This window comes from Patagioenas fasciata, chromosome 14 (genome assembly GCF_037038585.1).
Source record: "Patagioenas fasciata isolate bPatFas1 chromosome 14, bPatFas1.hap1, whole genome shotgun sequence".
NCBI lineage: Eukaryota > Metazoa > Chordata > Aves > Columbiformes > Columbidae > Patagioenas > Patagioenas fasciata.
This window is the reverse complement of record NC_092533.1, coordinates 6,884,332-6,902,968: the sequence shown is the minus strand read 5'-3', so window position 1 is coordinate 6,902,968 and position 18,637 is coordinate 6,884,332. Positions and strand designations below refer to the sequence as shown.

Below are 18,637 nucleotides of genomic sequence, written 5' to 3'. Positions count from 1 at the left end.
AAACCACGTGCAAGGACAGGCGGATGCCATCAAGTCAGATTTGTATCTGTTTTATGAAAACACCATCCACACAATGGCACGAACCCTGCCGGGGGTTTTCAGAGGTGTGAAGTGAAGCTCTCAGTGAAATCCCTTGCTGCTGCCAGCTCCAGACACATTTCTAGCTGCTTTCTCGGCAGCAGGGGACTCTGCGATACTGCTCAGATGGGCTTTGGGGTCTCCAGGGCTGGGATCCTGCCTGCAGGACCAAGAGACCCTGACACGTCTCAGCACAGGCCAGTCCCACCCAAACCTGGCTCAATAAATTGACTGCTCTTGCCCCAGGGTCAGCAACAGTAAGGTTTTATTTATGAGATTTAAAATTGTCTTTTCCATCTGGGTAGATTCCTGGGTTAGTGGCGTGTTTGGGTATGAATTGTTTTGCACCGAGACAGACAACAACCCCCCTAACCCAGACCCTTCTGCTCCCTTCCCCAAGACTCCCCATTTGCAACGTGGTGCTGCTTTCCAGCGCAAAGTGAGTTGTCCTCTGCAGGGACCCGAATGTCCCCCAAAGCTGCAGTGACATCAAGGCGGTGGGTGTGCGTGTGCTGGCTCAGACAAGAAGAAGGGGCTCCTGCGGCCGCCTAGTCCTCCCCACCGCACAGGGCCAGCAGAGCCTTGCGGTAGTCGCCGGAGGTGTCCTTCTGCAAGAGGGAGACCCGTGTCAGAGACCTGTCTGCCCCAGGGACACCCAGTTCAAGGCGCTGGGCATGGGGAAGGCATCACTCCATGCCCTGGCCACCCTGCAGGCATCTTTACAGCAGTGGGAAATGTTGGCATGTCTCCTCTACAGCTAGACCTGCCAACACGGGGGCTGGCTGGGGCAGGTGATGCTCAGCCCTGTGCATGGCACCGCTTAGGGCTCAGCCAGACAAGCCAGGGAGGGAATGCCTGCATCCTCTCACCTCAATCATGTGGTGCAGTGATTTGTCAAACAGGTCTATGAACTCGCCCCGGATGTTCAACAGGTCGATCTCGCTCCGGGAAATCATGATCCGAGTGAGGGTCCTCTCATCCGTGCCAGCACCCTGCAAAGGGAAGCTTAAGCAAATAAGCCCAGAGTCACTGGGGCTCAGGGATAGCCCCCCAAGACAGTCCAAACTGGGGATCTCTGCCTGGAAACATGCTGGGCTTGCTGCCAGCAAGACACAAGTCTGCAGTGTCCCCTGCTAACTCAGAAAGTTGATGCAATATTTGAGCTCAGCCCTGCCATGCTCTGTTGGGGATGGCTGGGAGCCAAACTGCATCACTGCCATGGAGTTAAATCAAAGAATCCCAAAGGGCATCTGTGTGCCCAGCCCAGCCCCCAGAGAACCCATCTGCACCTTCATGGACTTGTAGAGCTTGTCAGCGAAGAAGGCTGGCTTGTTCTTCACGCTCCGGACTGCAACACACAAAGAGGAGAGAAAGTGGGCTCCTGGCTGGCAGCACCCAGGGGACACGTCGCACTAAGGAGCTGTGCCACCCATTGGGTCAGCTGCAAACCCTCGTTGGTACAGGAGTGTAGGCTTAGCTCTGTAGGATGCCCTAAAAATGCCCCAACTCCACACCACGCTGAAGGTCTCCATGGCCCAAAAGCAGCTGGAATCTGCCCCCATGTTGCCTTGACAGAGGCAGGAGAAGGGGCTGCCTGCCCACTGGGCAGCCCTGCCCCAAGAGAGCACCCGCCGGGCACTGACCGATGGCCAGGAAGGCATCCCGCACATCTCCCGACATCCGCTTCCTGATGGCATGCTCCACGTCATGGTTGGTCATTTTGATGAACTCCTGAAACACTGGGGATGGGGGAAGAGGAGAGGGTCACTGTGGAGCCGCTCCATCCCAGCCCCAGGAGGCCTGAGCCTCACCCATGGAGGCTTCTGGATCACATGGGACCAGAGCAGGCTTTGCTGACCTCAACCAGCCCCCCCAAATGCCATCTCCTCCCACCACTGGGGAGACAGGGCCACCCCAACCTCCTGCTGCCCAGGAGTCTCCATCCAGCCCAAATCAAAACAGTTGTGTCACAGCTGAGGGTCCAGCAGTGATGGAGAAAGGTGGTCCTACCTCTGCGGAGGTGGGGGTAGCTGCGGGTGCAGAGGATGCTGAGGAAGCGGGTCTCCAGGGAGTCGCTGGAGTCGTTGCTGGAGACATCAGCAAGTTTCTGGGAGAGCAACCGAGAGTGAAGAGGGAGGCAGGGGGACAGGCATAGCAGAGAGGGGCAAAGATGTCAAACAGTTTTTCCTGGGACAGCCAGTCCTGAAAACCCTCTTGCAAAGAGGGTAGCCTCTCAAGAGCAGGAAAATAGCTTTTTTTGGGGGCAAAAAAAGGCATTTTCTTTGCATGGATGTGAAGGTGCACAGCTGCACACTCACATAGAATATTTCTTCTGAGAAAAGACATTTTCCAGTTTTTATGAAAAAAAGCTTTGCAATGCTCATGGTTAAGACTTTTTTTTGTCCTTTGGGGAGGATGTATTTGGGATGACCAGGACTGAACAGAAAATTCAGAGCTGCCAGACACAGGAGCCACCCTCCACTCTGGGCTGTAGCAGCACTGCCTGTGTGTGAAATGGCTGCCCCACTGCTGTGGGGCTCAGTGAGGAGTCTGTACACACCGCTCCTATTAAGTTATTGTAGGAGAAAGTCGCCCCTTCCCCAGTTTCCACTTTCGGTGAGCCAAGAAAGCCAGTCCTGAGTCCCATGCTGCCAGGAGCATGAGTCCTGCATGCAGGCAGGATTGGTTCCCAACCCTCCCAAGGGCAGGAAGGTGACTTTTCCTCTCCCTGCCCAGCTCTGCAGGGAAATGTCCTCATGCAGGTCCCATCTGTCCCCCTGCCAACCCATCCTCATGCAAGGACCCTGGAGCCCCAAGCAAGCTGAGCCTGCACAACCGAAGGAGTCCCGGCACATGGGGTTGCTCCTCCCAGCCCTGGGACCCCAGCATCCCCTCAAATATGCAGAAGGCTGAGGAGCGAAAGGGCAGGCACTCACCAGGGTCTCAGCAACAACCTGGTGGAGAGAAAGAGAGAGACAGGAAGACAACAGGGTCAGAAGATGTTGCTCAACCTTTATGCTTTCCTGACAAAGTGAGGGAAGTCTAGCAAAATCCCCTCAAATGACCTGTCTCCAGCTCCCCTGCTTCCCTGGGAGTGGGCCTGATTTTAGGACCTGTGTCCTCCTGCAGTTTGGGATGAGGTAGGGGGTGGTCTTTGGCCAAGCAAAGTGTGCTCCTCACCTCTGGGCTATGGGTACCAGCCCGTTGCTCCTTGGGGAGCATCCTTGCCTGGCCCCAGGCTGGCTCCCACCACGCTGCCCGCCTCTGCCAGGCACAGGCAGCAAGAGGATGAGAGCAACTTTGCTGGCAAAATACAGTGCAGTGCCAGGCCAGCTGCCGCCTGGCTGGCTCGTCCCTGTGTTTGTCATGCCTGGCTCTCTCTTTCTCCGCAGCAGGTCGAGGCAAGCGGCAGCGCATATGACGGGGCGCAGGCAGCACAGCACCTGCTCCCTCTGCCGGCAGCAGCCCCGCCAGGAGAGCTGCACATCTGCTGCTGCCGGGATGTGTTAGAGCTGGCAGTACGGGTTAGAGCTGGCAGTACGGGTTAGAGCTGGCAGTACGGGTTAGAGCTGGCAGTACGGGTTAGAGCTGGTGGTGCTGGGGCAGGACAGCCAAGCGAGAGCTCAGACTCTGCTCAGCACTGAGCTTCTCCAGTCCCTCTCAGGGAATCACAGAGTAGTTTGAGTTGGAAAGGACCGTCAAAGCTCATCCAGTTCAACATCTTCACCCAGATCAGGTTGCTCAGAGCCCCATCCAGCCTGGCCTGGGATGTCTCATCCACCACCTCTCTGGGCAATTTGGGACAGAGTTTCACCACCCTCATTGTAAAAAATTTCTTCCCCATGTGTAGCCTGAATCTCCCCTCCTCTAGTTAAAAAACATTCCCCCTTGTCCTTTTGCAACAGGCCCTGCTAAGAAGTCTGCCCCCATCTTTCTTATCGGCCCCTTTTAAGTGCTGCAAGACTGGCCCAAAGGAGCAGGAGGCCAAGGTGCACACACAGCCAGGCAATGGGGCCCCAGCACCCCTCCTGCACCGTTTCTGGCTGCTCAGCATTCTTTCTCCATTCCTGGCTCACCGCAGCCCAGTAAAGATGGGGTAATGGTTTGGGCGCTGTGGCTGGCATCCTAGCACACTGGCTGTGTAAAAAGCAGCTTAGGCTTCAGGGCTGCCCTTGCACAACACAAAAGGTGGGTGGCTCCGGCAGACCAGCCCAAAGCCGCCTTTGAAGCTTGAGTGCCAAATTTCAACATTGCTGTGTGTTGCTGGACCCTGAATCAGCAGCTTTGCAGAAAAAATGCTGCAGCCCCTGGGGCTGGGAACTCCTAGGGGCTGCTCTCCTGATTTGCAGCTTCCACGTGTATAGAGCAGTAGAGCCCAGGGCATCGGAAATCGGGTGTGGGAGCTTGACCTCCAAGGGCATCCTTTCACCTGGCATCTCCACCTGCAGCTTGAGACCCCACCCCAGCATAATTTGCTTCCCTGAGGATGCCATTTTCAGGCCAGGTGATGCAACATCCTCATTTTTGTGACACACGACCTGTAACAGCACTGCCAGGATGGTTCTTACCTTGGCATCTTCGTGTGCCTGGGTGAGGTTCTCTGGTCCCTCATCGCGGTTGCCCTGTGGTTCAATAAAAAACTTATGGAGCTGGAGAGAGGACATCTCTCAGGAGAGCCCCAAATGAGGGGATGGCAGGCAAGGTCCAGCAGCACTGCCCAGCTGGGCGATGTCTTCTCCATCATCACATCCTTGCAGACCACCCACCACTGCCTGTAGTAGGGAGGGGACCATCTCCAGTGAGAAAGCCACCCTTACCAGAGCCAGGGAGACAAGAATCCTCTTGAAATGCCCCGATGTGTCAGAGCTCAGGTCATCTTCCAGGCGCTTGTGGTAGGCTGTGGAGAAGGGGGACAGATGAGCCCTGCACCCCACCTGCCACTCTGCTTCCCACCCCCCTTGTCATGCCTGTGATCCCCGTGGGGCCCGTGGATGATGGGGAGGCCCATCCTCCAGCCTTAGCATGGCTGAAGCAGATGCCCCCACCTGCTGTTTTCAGGCCCAGCAGCTCTAATGCCCTGGGAATGAGCACAGGCTCTTGCTCCATGTGCTCCTGAGAGAAAGAGTCATTGCAAAAGAGCTTTCAGGGGACGAGATATTGGTGGTGGAGCTGGGGCATGTCACCATGACATGGAGAAGGGCCAAGAGCAGTGCTCTGCTGGGTGTGAGTGTCTGGCTAAAATTATTGGCTTGCTGGTAGAGAAGAGGCTGGGGATTTAACTTGGAGCTTGCAGCTCTTGTTCCCTAGGGAGAAGGGCACACGGATGGAAGGGAAAGAGAAGTGTATGGTCTGGAGGTGTGAGAAATCACAGGATGGATTTGAGGGCTCCTGCCAGCCTCATCTCATGTTTCCACTGCTCTTTAATAATGTGTTGGACCTGGAAAAGATCTGCTCTTGCCTGGAAGGACTAATAGACATTCACAGTGCCAAGCCATGGACCCAGCCCAGGGATAACAGTTGTACCCTGGGCTCTAAAGAAGACCTTGTACAATGTTAAACACAGTCTGTGCCCAGGACCCAGGCATTCCCCGTGTCCCACCCTGTGCCGTACCTTCCTGATATGCCGCGTTGATAGCTGCGATCTCCTGGTTGTTCCGCGTGGCCATGATTTCAATGAGGACACTCTCGTCTGTGCCAGCTCCCTGGAAGAGACCAGTGTGGTGGTGGTGGGGTGCTGTGGGTGCCAGCGCTGGATGGGGACACTGTGGCATCACCCCACCAGTGCCAGGCAAGAAGGGGCTGCTCAAACCCCAGGGCTACTATGTGTCCGAAGTCAAAGTCCAGCAAATGGCCCAACAGGGTGGTGGGAACAAGCACAAAAGTGTCCAAGTGTGCTGCCAGTGGGGTCCCAACTGGTGTGACTGGTGAGCACTGGTGCACACCACTGGTTTGCCCCTACCCTGGCTCTCCTGTGGCTGCCTGTGCCTGGCAGGGCACTGCTCCTGCTGCAAACTGGAAATGCTCTGCAAAGCAATGGGATGCCTCTCTGAGCAGCTTTGTGCTGGCTAGAGCATGCTGGGCTGAAAAGAGGCCAAACTGGGCTCCCAGAAGGTCTTGAATGCAAACCAGGTCTTTGTCCTGCTGCTTTCTGCTCTGCTTTCCTTCCATATAGGAGATGAGAGCCTGGGGGCCTGTGAAGCCAGGGTGTGCTCACAGCCCCAGATACAGCCACAGCAAAAAACACCATATCCTCATATGCTGGGGCCAGTACCACCAGTGCAGCAGTTACCTCCACAGCCTTCCTCAGCTGTTTGGCATCGTACTGCGCCGGTGTCAGCATGAGCCCGAGGATCAGCTTGGCCAGGCTGCCCGACAGCTCGGATTTCAGGTCTGCCATCAGATCCTGCAAAAGCATTTGAGGGTTCAGGCTCCTTCCACGGGGACGGACCAGCCAAGGCAACATGGGGAAGAGAACAGGGGAAGAGAGTGTGGAGGTGGGAGGCATCTGGGAAGACCCTTGGGGCAGTTTAAGGTCACATTTTAAGGGGTAGCTCTGGTGAGATCCAGGCTCTGGAGTTTGTATGGGGCTGAGGATGGAGCAAATAAACAGGGACACACTCCCCTCAGGCTGGGGGTGCACCCAGAGCTGGAGGCTGATTGACCACTTGGTCTTCCTCAGGGGAGTCATGCCAAGACAAATAGGGGTGCCCCGGCTTCCCACCCCTCCCTGGGCAGGATTTCATCCAGCAAGGGGCAGAACTCAGCATGGGAGGGGGCAGGAAGCAGGAGCAGGGCAGCAGCAGGGTCAGCAGCAGTACCCGGCCATAGTGAGCCTTGTAAGCCTTCAGGATCTGCTGCCTCTGGGCGTTGCTCCTCTGTGTCAACACATCGATGATGGCCCCTTCGTCTGTGCCTGCAATGCCAGCAGAGATGCTGGGGAGAGCCTTGGGGGGCCAACAGAGCCACACCATATCACCCCCACCCCTGCAGGCTGGGGAGGTGGGGAATGGAGAGCTCCCACAGCTCCACAACCATCTCTTTGATCCCCCTGGGGCTTTCACACACCTCTGTGTGGGCCAGGGTGGGTTTTCTGCCCCAGGAGTTGGTGAGGAGCAGCAGGAATGGGGGCACTGGGTGCACGGTCCCCACTTACCCAGGCCCTTCATTGCCTTCCTCAGCACCTGCGCGTCCCCATCATCATTGAAGCTTCCTGCAGGCTGCACGGTTCCTCGCAGCTGTGGGTACACAGAGAGGTTTGGGATCATCCCTGAGGGGAATGGGATGGAGGGAGAGAGGGAGGGAGGAAGGGAGAGAGGGACAGAGAGTGCCACCTGACAAGCCAAGGCCAAAGCAGGTCGTGTGTTAGTGCAAGCACCTGGCGCTCAGTGAGGACATCCCTGCCATTGTCACCCCTTCCTTTGAGGGGCAAACCAAAGCCAGGGTAGCAGAGAGCAGGGAGAAGATGGCAACAGACAGTCCCTGGAGTCTCACTGTCCTGCTCAGTGTCATACCCGCCGCCCCTAGCACTGACACATCTCAAGTGGGGCTGGCCACATCAGCTGAGAGCCATAAGAGGAGTCACTGAAAGGCTGCCTGCTCCTGCCTTGGAATTCTACCCTGCTGCATCCTTACAGCTCCCAGCACATCTCTGTTCTCCCTGTGCACATAGGGCTGAGAGAGCTTTTTCTGCATGTCCCTATGCACCTTTTTGTGGGTGCCTCCAGCTGCATGCAGGGTGCTGGCTCCCCATGGCACAGCTGTGCCCTGGGTCAGGGTGGGGTGCGCTGGGGTACAAGAAGTCTCCGGCGGGGGCACCAGAGCCATGGCTGCAACTGATGCATTGCACAGACATGCAGGGGCTGTCACCCTGAGGGAGGGGGGGTCTTGGAGAGAGGAGGGATTAGTGGAGCTCATGGGGGGCAGTCAGCTCTGCTGGGGTTATGTCCCACCAACCTCCTGCCCCAAAACCAGAGAAAAGTGTTGAGAGAAGCCACAGAGCAGGAAGAGCAGAGGTGCAGGGCTGGCTGTGTCCCACAGCAGAGAGGAGCAGCCACAGATCCCAAGCTGGTGGGGAGCAGAGGGGGTACGGGGGCTAGGGGGTGCTGACCTCTACTTTGGCCACCGCGCTAAGCTCCCACATCCGATACGCCACCTGCGCCGCCTCGGGGAAGAACTCACCTGCGGCACTGCAAGGGGAGGGCAAGGACAAGGGACAGTGAGCCCTGGGGACCCTGTGCCCCACCAGCAGCTGCCCCCCGCCCTGTCCTGCCCCTCCATGAGGGGTGTTTTGTGCCCACCAGGTGCTGGGCATGAGGGCAGGTCCTGGGTGCTGCTGTGGGGCTGGGTGGGAATGGGGGGAAGCGGGCGGTAAACCCCAACCGCCCCCATCAGATCATCCGCCCTCCGAGTGTCTGCCCCTGGACTTCTTGTCCAGGAGCCCCCACAGACCCTCTCTCCTCTGGGAACAGTGGAGCAGCCGTGTGCTCCATGGCTCTCCCTGCCCAAAGGCACTGCAGATACCACCATATGGCTGCCAGTTCGGATCCAGAGGTTTGTACCCAACACCAAGGGGATAAAGAGGGACAGACAGGGTGACAGGCAATCTTACTCATCGTCCCCTCCGCACAACTTCAGCAGGGCCTTCTTGTACTCCCCAGAGGTGTCCTCCTGGAAAGACAGACAGAGGTGGAGACCCATGAGGCAGGGAGGTTCTTGTAGTGCCATGGGATGGGCACCTGGAGAGGGAATTCCCTGAGCCTTGTTCTCAGAGATGGACACCCAGCATAGGGTGGCTGGGGAGGGGGCTCAGCCCCCCAACAGTCATCAGGAGGGAGCAGCACTGGCAGCAGCTCAGAGCACCCTCTGAGGTGACCAGGCACCTCAGCACTTACCTTTATCATGTTGTAGAGAGACTTCTCATATTTGGTCCTGAACACCTCACGGATGTCCAGCATGTCGATCTCGCTGCGGGACACCATGATGCGGATCAGCGTGTTGTCCCTCGTGCCCAGCCCCTGCAACGGAGGAGCCCCCTGCGTCACGCCTGGGATAGCCAAGCAACCCTGTTCAGCCGATCGCATTTGGGGGACCCTCTGTCAGATTTCTACCCAGCCCCGGGTCTGAATGAATAACTCCTTTGGAGGGAAGAACAAAGACCCCAGGTCATATAGGTCCTGTCTTCATGGACCTGTGTCACCCTGCCCTCCAGCAACACCCATGGCAAGGGGACCCCTCCTTGGCCAGCTGCCTACAGCACTGCGAGAAACCCACCGGGGAAGGGGTGATCCACTCACCTTCATGGCCTTGTAGAGCCTTTCTGCAAAATACTCTGCTGTGCTTCGGACACACTTCACTGTGGGGAAACAGAAACAGGGTGAGGGGAGCCAGTACACGGCTTCCCCAGTGCCTCCAGCCCCCCACAGTCAGCATCCCCACCTGTCCTGAAGGAGCCTCCCTGAAACTGGGGACAGCCACAATCCCAAACTGCTGGTTCTTGCGCAGAGCCCTTCCACCCCAGCAAGGCCAGTGGTGTGCTTTTGCAACACCCCCACGCAGGGACCGACTTACCCACAGCCAGCATCAGCTTCTCGAAGTCCCCAGAGAGCTCTCCTCGGATGCTCCTCTCAATCGGTTTCCCAGAAATCTTCAGGTACTCATCAAAGACTGTGGAATGAGAGTGAGATGATGCCTGGAGAGGCTGCCAAGATACATTCAAGCCCAGCTCCAGGCTTGCAGGAGATGCTTACCCAGGCGGAGGTGCTGCTTGCTTCGCCGGCCAAGGATGTAGATGAACTGGGCCTCGTCCGTGCCCCATTTCTGCTCACCAGCTTCCAGCAGGTCCTTGTGGGATGGGGAAGGTGGCAGAGACCAGTCAGGGTGCTGCTCACATGAGGCTCTGCCCAAGCATGGGCATCATCAGCACCTGCCCACCCTTTGCAGCACTAGGTCTGTGTGGTGCCAGTGCCAGCAGCCCCATCTCTGCCCAGATGACACCCATCTCAGTGACCAACCAAGCCTCACCTTGGCATCCTGCTCCACCAGGTCCTCGCTCACCACATCGTCCTCCTCCCTGCAGCCCTGCAGGACAGAGACAGGCTCAGTGCTGCCAGGCTCAGGCACCAGCTGCCTGCAGACACCAGACAGACAGAGATACCTGCAGCAGAACGACAAGCATCTTCTTGAAGTGGCCAGATGTGTCTCCAACAATATCAGCCTCCAGGTCTCTCTCGTAGGCTGGTGGAAGAGAGAGAGGTCAAGTCCTGGAGACCTGGATCCCCTTAACTCTGCCCATTTTCCTGGCCTGAGGAGACACCGGGCAGCCCCCACCCTCCCCCAGCCCTCACCATCTTTGTAGGCAGCCACCAGGTCGTGGATCTCCTGGTTGGTGCGGGAGGCAAGGATCTCGATGAGGCACTTCTCATCCGTGCCAATGCCCTGCGGGCAGAGACGCAGCCCCGTGAGTAGCAGGGCCAGCTGGGGTGTCCTCAGAGAGGCCCCGGGGGGGCTGCCCACCCCTTACCGCAATGGCATCTTTGATCTCCTTGGCATCACTGTAAGGTGGGGGCCGCATCAGGCTCACGATCAGCCGCTCAAACTTGCCCGTCAGTTCATACTTGAGGTCTGCGATGAGGTCCTGGTGGAAGGGGAGAAACGGGCTGGGGGACCCTTTGCTCCACAGCGTCTCTCAGTGGGTCCAGGGAGCAGTGGGTCCCTGTGTGGGCAGCAGGGACATGGACCAGGGAGCATTTCTGCCGTTACCTTCCCATATTGGGACTTGTAGGCTTGGCAGATTTCCACTCGCTGCTTGTTGCTTCTGGACGTGATGAGGTCGAGGATGGCCTCCTTGTCACTGCCTGCAGGGAGAGATGGGAGTCACATTTCGCCCCATGGTTGGGTCTCATCCCCCATGGCTGGGGCTCATCATAGCCACCGTCCTGTGCCCAAAACTGCTTGGGGCTGGGAGAAGAAGCAGAGCTGAGCCAGCTCCAGGGAGGAAAGCAGAGCCAGGAGAGGTCCTGACACACTGCTAAAGCAGCTGAGATAGGAGGCGATGCAGGATGCCCAGCCATGCAAGGGTCAACCAAGGGGACATGAGGGTGACAGTCCAGAGGAGCATCCATACCAAGCCCCTTCATGGCATTGTACAAGGCCTCTGCATCCTGGCTGGCATCAAAGCCTTGGAAGTCCTTCACCGACCCCCTGTAGACCTAGAAGAAAGGAGGCACGAAGGTGAGAAGAGAAGGAGCAGCCCCTGGTGGGATGTGGGGAAGTAGAAGTTGAAGCTGAGCAGGACTGGAGCAAGGTCTGCTCCCACTCAGGGCTGCCTGAAGCCAAAGCTCAGCCTCAAACATAACATTTGTTCTTCTCCTCAGTTGTTTTCTTGTCTGTTTGCTCTCCCCACTATGCAAATAGTTTGCGTGCCAGGTTACTGGAGTAAACAGCTTTCCCTCTCATATCTTGCGGCTTGTGCCTCATGTTTAAGCTGGATACAATCCTCCCCACCATACCACCAAGAGCTGGTTGTTTGATGCGAGGTTTCTTGAGCACTTTTGGGTTCTCAGCTCCATCTGGGGCCATCAGCAGAAAAGGGGCAGACCCCCAGTAATTTCCTACAGCCTGTTGCAAGCAGAGAAACCCTCTGGATGGTGAGGTTGCCCAAGGTCTGCATGGCCTTCAAGCAAGGAGATGTAAGTACAGAACAAAATCATCATGGGCTGCTAAGCAGAAAGCACTGAGAAGTGCTAAAGCTGCCAACAGCTTGTTCTGCCCCAGCATATGCTCCCGCAGAGCCCAAGCTGGTCTAAGGGGTTGGAGCAGAGATCCTGGATACACAGAAAGGCTTTCCTGGGAGCCTCAGAAATCCTGGGGGTTGGCATGATCCACTTCTATCTGCTGCTCTGTACAACGGGACGCCCAGGAGCAACAGCCCCAAGCAGAGACATCAGGAAGAAGCAGGGACTGGGTTTCCCCCCACCTAAGTCACCTTCGCCTGGAGGAATTCACCCTGGTGGAGCCTTGAGCTGGACTCTGAATGGATCAGCACAAACCCTGTGTGGAAGCAGATGTGAAACCAGCCCAGCACCACATAAGGAACTGGGATACATTCCCACCGGGGGCAGAGAGCGGTAAGCGCTGAACAGCAGCATTTCCTTAGTGGTCTCACTGGGAAGTGGGATGGCTTGGAGCCAGGCTGAGCTGGGGCTCTCAGCTGTGTCCATATGCTGGGAAACCCTGAGCATCCTCCCTTGGCTCTGCTTCTATAAGTGCCAACCAGGTGCATACACCTCCCAAGGCTCGCTTGCTCAGGATCTGCTGCAGGGCTTATTTAAAATCTCCAAGAACTGCATGAATGGCCAGGGCTGTTGCCAGTGTGGGCATCTAAAGCCAACATGTCCCCAGAGAAGGTGGGCATCAAGCAGGCAGCACCAGCACCCCTGGCCGAGCAAGTGCCTTCAGGATGAGTCTGAGGTGACGGACACAGGGCAGCCCCACATGTGTCACTGCCCTGGGCCCCATCCTAATGCTGCAGCACAACAGTTTCACTGTGCATCTCACACAACCAGCCTCTGTACCCTCATTTTCCAGAAAGAAACCAGTCCAGGCTGGGCACAACCCACAGGATCTCTCTGGAGGAGCTGCTGGCGCTGGTGTCCCATGTGGTGGGAAGCAGGTCGGCCAAGAGGAGACACTGCCCTTCGAGGGAGCTGGGCAGGCACAGGGACAGATCGTATTGCAGGTGATTCATCAGGAGACCTGGATTTAGCCCTGCTTCCCGGCAGCTCACAGACCCTCCTGGCTTGGTGCAAGCTTCTGCCCACACACATGCCTTGCAGTGATGTGAATAAGGAGCTGCAGGGCAAAGGAGGTGCCTGGAGGAAGGAGTAGGGGTTGAGGGTGACTGGAGGTGCTGGGGTCACACAAGTGGTGATGGAGAGATGTTGGCCCTGGTTAAATGCAAAGGAGGAGCAGTGCTGTGTTCCTGCCTGCTGAGCCATCAAAACACAAGCTGCCTGCCACAACAGGGGCAAGGAAAACCGAGGCAGGAACTCAGCGCTATGCATCACCCAACGCTCCCTGCATCTTCGTGGGAACAAGCCCCAGGGAGGTGCAGAAACATCACTCATAGAGGGAAATAGCATCCTGCCCACTGCTCCCTCCTCACACCCCCATCCCCCTCTCCATCCTCACTTCAGCTGCCAGCCCCCCCCGCCTCCCCTCCTCCAGCCTCTGAGTCATCCCGGCCTGCCCGGGACCTCCCGGCTAAAAATAAGCCAGGCTGGGGCCGGGAGGGTGGAAGCAAAATTCCCAGCGTGGCTTTTCTCTCTCCCACCACTCGGCTGCTCGGGGTCCTGGACCACTGCAGGGCTGATGCTCCCCCATGCTGTGCCTCAGTTTCTCTACCCAGAGGCAATCACCCCCTCAGCCAGGTGGGAAGCTGTGGATAACTGGGCTTGAGGCAACAACTGCTTGTGTTCTCCAGGGAATGGAAAGCAGAGCCTGGCCCTGAGCAGTGGAGAAGGGAGGCTCTGGGACTGGAGTCCTCCCCTGCATGACACCCGGCGGGCAGGCTGCACCCCGCCAGCCACAGCTGCCACCCTGCCAGGGTTTTCCACCCACACAGAGATGTTTTCCTGGCTTCAGGCAGCACCTGCTCACCCAGCTGCCACATTGCACCGGCCCCAGCTCAGAGCGGGGAGAAATCCAGGCTGAGGGGAGAGGCCAAAGCAGGGCTGCACGCCTTGCAGCAGGGTCAGGCAGGAATTCTCTGCAGCGAAAGCCCAAATACCCCATCTCTTCACCTCCCCTTCCCAAAGCCTCGCTTCTCTCCCCTATCCCTACTGGGATCCCAAAAGGATTTTTGCTTCTCCCTGTCCCTGCTTTCCCAGCTCCCTGCTCCAGCACTTCCCCCATCTGCATCACACCCAGACAGCGCTGACAGGAATGTAAACAGGCTCCGGACAGCATCGCACTCTGCACGCCAACACCATCCTTGCTGCACTGATGGAGATGCTGCCCCAGCTCTGGGGTCTGCCCTGCGGCACCCTCAGTACCCATCCCCATCGTGTGTGGGTCACCCTTACCTTTCCTTTGGGTGCCATGGCTTCCCGAGCTGGAAATCACCAGAGGGAGGGCAAGGAGGAGCTGCAGGAGGGAACAGAAAAGCCGATGTGAACCAAGTGCCCCTTCTCTGCAGGTTGTGTTCACTAAGGGAGGCTTTGCTCCCTCCCTGCCTCAAATGCTGATGCTGGCCATCGCCATGGGTGCAGTACCCATGGGCAGGGCGATGGATGGCTGGGTGCTGCTTCACCAGCCACCCTGTGGTCACTGCAGCAGAGGTCCTTTGGTGCTGGGGACCCCGCAGGCTGGGGGCAGCAGAGACAGGCACCCACGCAGCTTCCTGCCAGCACGGAGAGAAACCGGGAGGGGAAGAAAGTGCTGAATATGTGGAAATGGGCTGAGCATCCTCTGCAGGGCTGACCCTCCTCTCTGCACCCTGTAATGCTCCACTGCAGCCCCCCAAGCCCTGGCGCCATCCCAGCTTCAGCAGCTGCTGGGAACACCTGTTTGCCAAATGGTGCTGGGCAGCCCCCACGAGATATCACCAGCTTTTATCTGAGTTTCCATACAGCAAATCAAGGCCGCTATCAGTCCCACACACGCAGCAGAGCCCAGGAAACACAGCCGGGTTTCCAGGGTAACTCGCAGGTTGTTTTCTAACACTCACACCATTTATAGCTGCAACCCGCTGTGGTGTGGGCTCTCCCCATCCCCCCAGAGAAAGTCCCCAGACAGCACCGTTTGCTCTGAGAAAACCAACAGAGGGAGAGAAACATCTGGAAAATGGAGCGCGGCCATGAATGAACCGCTGAGCGTCAGCTGAGCTCCAGCCATGAGGCACAGCTCCCTCCTCCCTCCCAGACACGTTGCAGGAAAGCTCGGGGTGCAGCGGGGCCACCCTGGGGGGATTTCTGCCCCCAGCTGAGCTCAATTTCATGCCATGGAATGAGTAGGAGAAATCACACGAACTTTCTCAGCTTGGCCCTGCATCCCTGTGAGAGCACCCATGCGGGGGGACGCCCAACCCCACAGCCCTTGGGACACCCCGCTCACATGCAGGAAACTGCCCGGCACCCACAGGCGTCTTTGCCGAGGGGAGGAAGTTTTGCAGAAAACCAGAGCTGTCCTCACCTCCCTTCCCTTTTCAGCTGCAGACGCTGCAAGCCTCGGCCGCCCTTCCCTGCGGCTCCTGGCTGTGGGGAGCCCCCGCCTGCCCCGAGCGTGGTGGGGCTGCACTGCGGCCGGGTGCTGGGTGTGTGCCAGGGGATCCCAGCCCCACGCAGCCTTTTAATACCACTCAGGAGCCCGTATGTGAAGATGCACACCCTCCAGGGAACGGAGAAAAGCCCTGTGTGACACAGCTCTCCTGCCTCACTCCGTGCGTGCAGCAGCCGGGCTGAGACCACCCAAGCCATCTCAGCAGTGGCAGAGAATCCCCAGCCACACCCAGTCCCCAGCCTGTCTCTGCAGCGCCTCATCCCTGTCCCCCACCGCTGCTGGCATCTCTGCAGAGGCTGGGGGAGCAGCCCCAGCTCTTGCCCTGGCAGTAGGTGACCCGGGGAGGATGCCCAGACCAACACACCGCATCCATGTGATGAATCCTGGAGGCTGCAGAGCTCAGACAGTGGGATGTACCCACACCCCTGCCCAGACGATTCGGAGATTTGGGTTGTGGGGGTGCCTGGGCAGAAAGTGCCATGAGAAACACTAAATGACATGCATAGCCTGTCCCCTTTGCAGAATGACCCACCCTTGCCAAAAAAACCTCTGTCCCCCCAGCAGCATCAACCCCAGCGGCCTCCCAGGAGCCCAGCAGCTATTTTTGCAGCCTGCTACCTAGCAGGGCTCTCTCAGCAGAGCCACATGTGGTGAAGGCGATGCCACACCCAGCACCTCGCCGCCCATCATCCTGCCCGCAGGGTGGAAAGGGAGATTTGCTGGGTTATAAAAAAGCAACGGAGGTCCCCAAAGTGCCCTGCCCCACCCCAGAGCCAAAAAGTCCCCATGCCCTTCTAGAGCTCTGTGCCTCTGGGGTTAAGCACGGTGCATTTGCTGGTGCAAAACTTGGGGGGTACTGAACCCGGGGGATCCTCCCCGCTGAGCCCAGCTGGGACCCCTGCATGGAGGGATGGGAGTGTCCACGGCCACCGGAGCACTGGGGCACAAAGGCGCATCCCGGCCGGGACACATCCATGGGCCCCACAGCAACGCCAGCACCCACCCAAAAAACCCCGATGGCAGCACTCCCCCGGCTTTTGTTAAAAAGGAAGAATTTTTCATAAAAAGAGAACAAGGACCCCCCCCTGCAGCCACCCCTTGGAGGGAGACTCCGCTCGCACGGCTCACCTCCCCTTGCACGGCTCACTTCCCCTTGCACGCCACCACGGCGGCTTTGCACACCAGCACCGTCCCCTCGCCTGCCAGCACGGTCCCCCCGCACACTTACGAGCAGCGCCGAGGCCCGTCCGGGTGTGCTGGCAGAACAGCGGCCGCCGGCACGCTCGGTGCGTACTTGTGGCCGTGCGCTCGTCCTTGGCGTGCAGCTGTTTCCTCCCGGTGAGACGTCACCGCTTGCCGGCCCTCCAGTCCCCGCCTGCCATGGCACCGGGGTCACGGCTGTGCTCCCACCCTCGCCGCCATGCCGGAGCTCAGCCCCTTGGTTATGGGTGCTCGCAGTGCAGGGGGAACCTGATACTGCCCACAAAAGCACCCTGTCCCTGCCAGGGTGTGGGGAAGGGGGTCACTTGGCAGAAAAGCCTCACCGGTGTGTGCAGGGGCTGCGTGCCAGCGACGGTGACGCACACAGTGCAAGGCGACAAAAGTGCTTGCACTTGACCGCGGAAATTTCACCCCCTTCCGTCCCCCCCGCCCCAGTTTCCTGGTGAAGGCTCAGTTACAGGGTACCCCACTGCCTCCCATGCTTGTCCTGCTGCTGGCCATTTCCACCCACACCAAATTACCCCCTTCACTGGGAAATGTCCATCCCTGACTTTCTGCAAAAGCCAAGGGGCAGGGCTAGCACCCTACTGGACATAACTGGGGCTCTGCAAGGAGCATCCATGGGGCAGAGGCAGCTCACTGCTCCCCCCAACCTTCCATCCCAATGCAGAGACAGGGCTGAGAAGATCTTGCAGCACAGTGGTGGGTGGAGATGCAGGCTGAGATGCTCCTGGCAGGCTGCACTTCTGCTGCAGCACCCTGAGGCCATTCCCTTCCCTGCCTTGCCCAGGCCAACCACATTCCCTCTTTGCCACCACCCTGTGCCCTAGCCAGCACAGAAGGGCTGGAGGAGCTGGTGGGGCTCCCAGGGGCTATGGGAGCTGTCTGGCTGATATCAGAAACAAAACCAAGGGCTCCAGCAAGATGTTGAAGGCTGCTGGCACATAACCCTTCAGGCATCCAAGCCTTGGTGGTACCTACTGGCTGGAGCATCTCTCTGGGGCTGCAAGGTGGCTGAGCTGCTCAGCCCTGCCTGACCTGAGAGACAGAGGTCCTGGGCAGCTGGGACCACAGGCTGGCTGTGACACACCTGATGATGGCTGGCTGTATATCCCCTGCCCCAGGAGACTGGAGGCACCTTGGGAGAAGATGACCCTCAGTGCTGCTCCCTCTTGCTCTGTCATTCCCTTGGGACAATGTTCCCTCAGGCTGGCGTTGGTGTCTGGATGCCTCACTCATGTGAGACAGTGTGGGTGACAAGTGTGGCTTTGTTCACCCTGCACTGCAAAGCAATGTAGGACAACAGCCCTGCTGTCCTCCCAGGGCTCCTGGCTACACCAGGGTGTGCTGAGCCCCCACCACAAAGGCACCAGCCCAGCGGCTCACAGGGGACACGGGGCTGTCCTGCACAGCCAGGGCAGAGTAGCGTGTGGTTAGAGCACAGACACACTTTTCAGGTACTCTGAATCTTTCCTTACTTTGTTCCTGCCTTGCTGATGTCTTCTTCCAGGGTACCAGAAGGCTGGCAAGTATACCAGACTACACCATAGCCTATGCACAAACATAAATGGCTTTTAACCTGAAATATTGTAAGCAGACTCAACCTGCATACTATTTAAAATAACATCAAAGTTAACACCTCACTGGTAAACACAATCTGTCAGACTCTCCTCAAAGCCCAGAATTGGTCCTCCTCTCTCAGAGTCACACCATAGCTTTCCCCATATCCTTTCCCTCCTAGGAGCAGCCTTACAAAATGGCTGTGCCAGAGCCTGAGAGTACTTATATCCCTTACTGGCCCTGAGCAGCCTCACCTGGGACTCACACCCACACAGCCCTGGACCCCATTTAAGCCCAGCCCTGGACCCACTTGAACCCTTACTCCTACTCTGCTGCTCAAGAAGGAGGTACTGCATCAGGGTTGTTCCTGGTACCTGTTTAGTTTTCTGTTAAGATATATCTGGGTCTTATTGCACCTTTGCAACCCCCTGAGGTAAGGCTGGATGGGTCAGTGGTGGATGGTGCTGCTGTTGGATCTGCTATCGGCTGTACTTGGGCTTAT

At 57.9% G+C, this 18,637-nt stretch overlaps 1 protein-coding gene across 3 annotated transcripts; it reads right to left on the bottom strand.

The window, feature by feature from the left end:
• Positions 1 to 326: 326 nt before the first annotated feature.
• On the bottom strand, positions 327 to 16,739 carry ANXA6 (annexin A6). 3 transcript variants are annotated; one of them, XM_065848996.2, is made up of 26 exons: positions 16,583 to 16,739; positions 14,160 to 14,220; positions 11,201 to 11,285; positions 10,837 to 10,931; positions 10,598 to 10,711; positions 10,422 to 10,512; positions 10,232 to 10,311; positions 10,099 to 10,155; positions 9,825 to 9,918; positions 9,646 to 9,741; positions 9,372 to 9,430; positions 8,970 to 9,092; positions 8,687 to 8,745; positions 8,186 to 8,264; positions 7,232 to 7,313; positions 6,897 to 6,991; positions 6,368 to 6,481; positions 5,690 to 5,780; positions 4,896 to 4,975; positions 4,647 to 4,700; positions 3,015 to 3,032; positions 2,089 to 2,185; positions 1,722 to 1,817; positions 1,368 to 1,426; positions 948 to 1,070; positions 327 to 686 (listed from the first exon to the last, which is right to left on the bottom strand). In XM_065848996.2, the coding sequence occupies exons 2-26, from the start codon at positions 14,175 to 14,177 to the stop codon at positions 627 to 629; spliced, it is 2,019 nt and encodes a 672-aa protein (XP_065705068.1). In that variant the 5' UTR covers positions 14,178 to 14,220; positions 16,583 to 16,739; the 3' UTR covers positions 327 to 626. The 3 variants fall into 3 exon arrangements, with proteins under 3 accessions (XP_065705068.1, XP_065705069.1, XP_065705070.1); XM_065848997.2 differs by having other exon boundaries at positions 16,483 to 16,711; XM_065848998.2 differs by lacking the exon at positions 3,015 to 3,032.
• Positions 16,740 to 18,637: the final 1,898 nt, after the last annotated feature.